Here is a 6233-nt window from a genome sequence, read left to right as displayed (position 1 = left end):
ATTTAGTTTTATTAAATGATCCAGACAAACAAAACATAATGATATTTTTGTGACAATCATTTATTAAGCATTCATCGTATTTCAACATAGAACCATATTAGTTGTCCTGAGCATTTATAAAAAGTTTTTGTACTTTTTCACAGCTGCTGTGTTGCCTCATCAAGGTGAAAAATTGATGTCATTCATGACATTCAAACAACTGTGTTTCATTTACCTGACTGAAGAATTTTTTGATAAGTTTATTTACCATCTCTAGATTTTCATCATTTAATATACTAAAATATTTGCCACAAACAAATAATAAAGACAGGTTGGTTATTCAAATGAGTGAAAAAAGTTTTATAATCTCAATCTTTGAAAATGACAATTGTTGGAATTTATAAGTGATAATTAGTTGGTTTTGAAAAGGTAAGCAATTCTAAGATTTTAAACTTTAATATGGTCTCACTGTCTACAATTTCTGCCATCATAAATTCTATGAAATTTTGCCCTCATCCCAACATAAAAGCCCACCCTGACAGTAATCGTGTTTTATGTGTTTTAACACCTGTTGGCATTTTTGATGATGGAGGACATATTTAAAGACAATTAAGCTTAAAATGTGCACTTTTAAACATTTATTCAAAATTTTGTAAATGAGAAGCAGATGAAAAAATGACTTTGTAATAGAGATGATTTATTATGAGAGAAAAAAGGGAGAAGGCAGGGTTGAGGCTCCTGAGGATCAGGATTGGCCAGCCCTGAAATAGCATATCTTTTTATTTTTTTCATCTGAGCTGGCGTTTGGCTCAAAACTGAATGTCTTGAGAGCTCCAATATTTGCCCCGCTAATGTTAGGTTGGGGGTGTGAGGGGCTGTAAGGTACTGGAAGAGTGTGTAAACAGAGAGCTCTCAGTAACGGGGAGTGAAGGGGGCGCAGTTGCAGACAGGAGCAGCGTTCCTGCCCACAGCTGCCACTGCTGCTGAAAGTCTGCAGCTTTGCAGAACCTTTGTCCTGGAAAACGACACAGGTTTTTGGATTTTGGCTAAAAGCTGCATAATCGTAATGAAAAGCCCATCGGAAATGCTTTTCCAATAGATCAAAAGATGATCGGAGTTGGACTTTAAAAGCTAAGGGCTGCTGTTGCTTCATGAACTACTGTGACAAACTTAAAGTATCTTTTCATAGTCTTCAGACAGGAGCATAGAGTTTTCTGATTCATTGATCCTTTTTATCTTCGGGTCTTTGATTCTGTGGAAAGGCACATCATTGAGAAGTGAAGATGAGTTGGTCAAAAGGAAAGTGTTCTGAAGTTTGGAAAGCATTTACCTGAAGCTGATGATGTTCTCTTAAGAGTCTGTCGTACTCCAGGGCCAAACCTTTGGCCTGCCTCTTCATGGCTTCAACTTCAGCGTTTGACTTCCGTCTATCTGTAGATACAAACAACTGTTGCACAGAAAAGTCCTCTTTATGTCCAAAAATCCTCTTTTTGCATACAGGATGTCACTTATTGCCCTGCCTCTTTTAGTCTTTATTGGATTCCTATACTCTAGCTATTCAGAAGTGATGACTACAAACCCTCCTCAGCAGCTTTCAGTTGGCTGCTCAGCTTTTCCAGCTCCAGCTTGAGTTGCTCTTTTGTTGCCGCCATGGATTTTTCTCCTTCCGAGATTACCTGAACACAACACCTAAATTAATACAGTCTCAGTCATTTCACACAGAAAAAAAAAAGTGATGAGTCGTTTTTTTTTAAAATAAAAATCACTTTTTTGAACATTTGCTCCTTTTCCTGATGCTGTTTGGCCTCTTTCAAAGCTGCATCGACCTGCGCCTGAAGCTCCGCGCTGTTTTCTAGAGTGATGGCAGTTTTGTTTAGCAGGGTCACAACCCTGCACATAGTGCTGAGGTAAAGAAGAAATAAGAACTGAGTGGTTCATCGGTCTCTGTATAGACTTTTGTCTTTATTGAATAATGGGCAGATATAAACCAACAGCCACAGGAAGAGGGAAAAGCCACTGATGTAGAGGTTCCTCTGGGCCCTGAACAACTTCATGTGAACGTTGTCATACAAGTTTGGGTTCACTGTAGCATCCTGTGTAGACTGTGGAGCTGAATATTTCTGCACCTCGCGGACAGCATCTGAAGGTCGGCAAGAGGACAGAAGGACAGGAGGGAGCCTTACGTAACCACAGAATTAATTTTTGTTTTTATCTGACTCTTGTTTTAATGCTTACCAATAAAGAGAACAACCAGTACTGTGATCATGGCAAAGAAGGCTTTGTTCCAATATGAAGAGAGCCAGCCCCATATTCTCCATCTGAAAACCACACGCCATCTGCAGGAAACAGCTTTTAGAATTCTTCCACAAACATTAGTTCTGTTCAAGAACATGATTTCCCTCTGCTGGTCTTTGTGTGAATTGCATGTTTTTAATCTTTTTTTTCTGTCATTGTTCAGAATAATTTCTTTTGTCTAGCAAAACAACTTTTGTGTCTTATTTGTTGAGAGATTTTGTCCCTACCTGTGTGCAGATATAAAAGGAATACACAGGATGAGGTTGACAACTATTTCAGCGTAGAGGAAGAACGCCACAGCTGTCCACTGGAGAGACATTGTAGTTTTCTGTATAGATCAAGCAGGACAGTTCAGAAAAAAACACTTAGAATACTAATATATTACATAAAACTGATACAGACATCTACATGGGTTTGATTTATATATAGATCAGCTCATTATATTGGTCTTTATAAAATCACTAAATTGTAGTTTGGTGTAAAAATTGTTCCCAAAAAAATAAAAATAGATTCATTAAAAAATAAAAGGAAAATATTAGTTCATATTTTCCATCAAATGTTCAGCTGAATGTTTGCACATTAATACAAAGAAATAAGCACTATAACAACTAATCATTTGAAGTTCTGTTTTTTAAATTAATTAATTAGTGAAACAACCGTCAAAGCTGATGTTTCTACGAGTGAATATTCCATTAAGTTTTCTCCACAGTCACAGTAAACCACTGATAAAAATGCTGAAAGTCCAAGGAGTTTTAATCTTAAACGATTTCCACAAGCTAAATGTTAAAATCATTGTCACCACAAATAGAAAAGGATTAGCTGCACTGTGTTTGGAGGGGTTACCAGAACAAAGCCTCAGCTCTGTATAAACAATATTAAATCAAGACTTTTTTCCAAATAAACCTTTAGTCCTCCAGAACGATGTTAAATACTCAGATGAAACCAAAATAAAACTGCTATTTATGAATCCTGTCTTTAGAGTTATTCTGAGGGCTGTACCTTGTACCAGAAATGGGGACTTGGACTCTGGACTCTTAGACTTTGACTTGAGTTGTCAGAGTTTATTCTCACACACAGACTTTTTACTTTAGATTTTACCTTAATAACTTCAGTTTTGCTTAAAGATTTTATGATGTTTTAAAAAAGTTAATTTTTAAATGTTTGCTTTATTTCCCCGTCAAATCTGACCATTTTCTTGCAATTGTGATGTGTTGTTGCACAAACACATTTACTGTGTACACTGGTTCCAATAGTGACCATGATAGAAAAATAAAAGGCGTAATTAGTGACATTAAAGTTGTTTGACCCTTCGATCTAAAACTTGTAAGTTAACTAGTTTTTTTCCCCCATTCAACTTGATTAGGAGTTGCTAAGGTAAGCACTATAACATCCACAGAAGTGGAGAGATGATGATCTGGGCTTGTTTTGCACCCGCATGAGTTTTTTTAGAGTATTCCAAGAATAAAATTTCCTTTTTAAGAGTTTATGTTTATCTTTAACTGGATCCTGCACCATAAACGATGATCCTACGTATCTGAGAGGCCCTACAAGAGACAAATGGGTAAATTCTCACACAAACACCATGTATTCCAACAGATATTCACACACAGACAGCGCTACATCAAACATATGACTCCCTTTACAAAAAGTCAAATACTTTAAGTTTACTTTATTAAGTATACTTGAGTATAACTAAAGCATTTAAACTATAGAATGTGTATGTGAAGTGTAGAAAGTATACTAACTGAAAACCTCTTCAGACTAAATTGGAACATTTTTAGTTTTAAATATATGGATTGTATATCAAAAGTAAATTTAAAGTACCGATATACTGCCTGACTTTTTTTACATACACTATGTGTACGTGTAGTACACGTAGACTTTTATAAGGGCTACTATTAGTAGTATTAGACAAACGCGGTCATACTTCTAAATGAATACCATTTCAGTGTCTCACAAACAATTTTACAAGTCAGTTTTCCCCTCAGAGCTTTACATTTAACTCCTGTTTAAATGTTAATTCATTATAATTAACAGCAAGGGAGAGTACGTTAAAAAATCTCGTATTCTGGTTGGCTAATTTTGATACAGAACCAAACAAACCGGGATTTTATTGATAAGCCCCGCCTCCTAAAAGATACGGCCTAAAAGTGGACCTTTTCGATGCAGTCCTACAGGCTGTTGTCTCTGAAATGTTGGATCAAAGACAACAGACACCGATGGAAGCCTCCTAACTGCAGTTAAGAAGACATTCCGCGGGTTTTCAGATCGGCTTCTGGGATTGCTAGCTTACCGAAGCTATTCTGCATGTACGTGAAATGGCGCTGTCCACGGGCTTCAAATTCCAGAAAGAGGTGTGTAAAAAAACCACAACTCTCAAAATAATAATCTTGAGGTTACGTTATCTGGACTTAATGTCTTCTAAAAAGTTTCACCACTCAGCCAAGTAGCATAATGAATCCATCATTTATTATTTAATTTAAGAAGATGTATATATAGCCTATATACTCAAACACAAACTCTTTTATACTCATATTAGAGAGTATATTAATATAGGTCTAAAGTATAGTAGTACTCACATATGACGATGACATTACCTGTGCAAGACTACAGTCAAGTTTGTCTGAGTCGCAGGGCCTCTCATTAAACTTCTGTATCAGAGCTACTGCTCTACATGGGAATGTCTGTATAGAGATTGAACAAATCATTAAATTACAATTTCGTTATGCTTGACTCAAAGTTCAACAGATTAAATGTTCACATGTTTTTTACAAACTTAGTGTTATACTTTTAAAAAGTATGGGGAAAATGTCCTTAAATTTAAATTACTGCTGTCACAACTGGGTTTTAGTGCCACTGAATTGATGGTGTAAGGAAGTCACATGTATCTTATGTCTGAGATTGCATTTCCTTTAAAACAAAACAGAAACCAGCTAGCAGATAATGGTTTGAAATAAAATTTTGAAAATTGCAATAAAAAAAATCGACTTTTTAGGTAGTGTGGCACAAGTCAGTTTTCTTTATAAAAAATGATATACACTACTTAAGACACAAGTAAAAGATTTACGCACACACACTGCAATATGGAAAACAACACATTTAAAAGATAAATAAATATGAAGATGTGAAATGGGAACATGTGAAACAATTCAACAACAAAAGATAAAGTAAAGATCCAAACATATAATATTTCTGTCATTGTAAGAAATACAATCAAGGATAGGAATTTGCTTTTGTTTATTTTTTTTCCTTGTTTGAGTTTTCTTCTGTGGCACAAGAAAACAGTACTGTAGTGTACCCACACCACGCCATGCAATAAAAAACTGTTGCCTTACCAAACAAAGTCGATTAAAGCCAAAGTGAATTCACACGCCCACATACTGGAAGGGAGTCGTGCCAGCAGCTGAAGAACATCAGAAGATCCAGAGACCTAAATAAAACTGGGCTAGTTTGAAACTAGCTTTAGATTAAAATTGTCCAGAAACTGGTTTGTATTCTACAAAATGTGTACCAATTTCTACTTAGACATAAGTCACCTTCTACCAAGTGTTTGTGTCTGTTACGGCTTTAGTTCTGAGGCCATCTCACATTACATGTACTGATACAAAAATAGCTGGGTGTGATCTGCTCAGCTGTTCAAATACAATTATGATGAAGGGTGTTTTGCTTAAATAATCTACAAGAAATAAACCACGCTGTTTTTAGTTTTTTTGAATGTGTAGACATTGAAGCAAAAATGACCCACATATTACAATTATACAGTATGGTACAATAAAAAAAATGCATTTTTTTTCTATCCCTCGCAATTTTTTTTTATTATTTTGTTTTAATCAAATACAATGAAAACTTTCATGATCTATTTTACCATTTCTGATGTGTGAGTGTCTGTCAGCCCACTGTGTCATCACGAACTCGCATCAGATTTTTAGAATGTCGTCCAGAATAAATGGGTCAGAATT

At 35.6% G+C, this 6233-nt stretch overlaps 1 protein-coding gene across 2 annotated transcripts; it reads right to left on the bottom strand.

The window, feature by feature from the left end:
• Positions 1–39: 39 nt before the first annotated feature.
• On the bottom strand, positions 40–5866 carry LOC101167034 (B-cell receptor-associated protein 29). 2 transcript variants are annotated; one of them, XM_011475960.3, is made up of 9 exons: positions 5610–5865; positions 4872–4958; positions 2502–2602; positions 2215–2315; positions 1972–2119; positions 1746–1881; positions 1559–1655; positions 1310–1410; positions 40–1231 (listed from the first exon to the last, which is right to left on the bottom strand). In XM_011475960.3, exons 3-9 carry the CDS (start codon positions 2591–2593, stop codon positions 1199–1201), a joined length of 708 nt encoding a protein of 235 aa, XP_011474262.1. In that variant the 5' UTR covers positions 2594–2602; positions 4872–4958; positions 5610–5865; the 3' UTR covers positions 40–1198. The 2 variants fall into 2 exon arrangements, with proteins under 2 accessions (XP_011474262.1, XP_011474263.1); XM_011475961.3 differs by lacking the exon at positions 4872–4958 and having other exon boundaries at positions 5610–5866.
• Positions 5867–6233: the final 367 nt, after the last annotated feature.

This window comes from Oryzias latipes, chromosome 6, assembly GCF_002234675.1.
Source record: "Oryzias latipes chromosome 6, ASM223467v1".
NCBI lineage: Eukaryota > Metazoa > Chordata > Actinopteri > Beloniformes > Adrianichthyidae > Oryzias > Oryzias latipes.
Note: the sequence above shows the minus strand (reverse complement) of the source record. Positions and strands in the feature narration are given on the sequence as shown.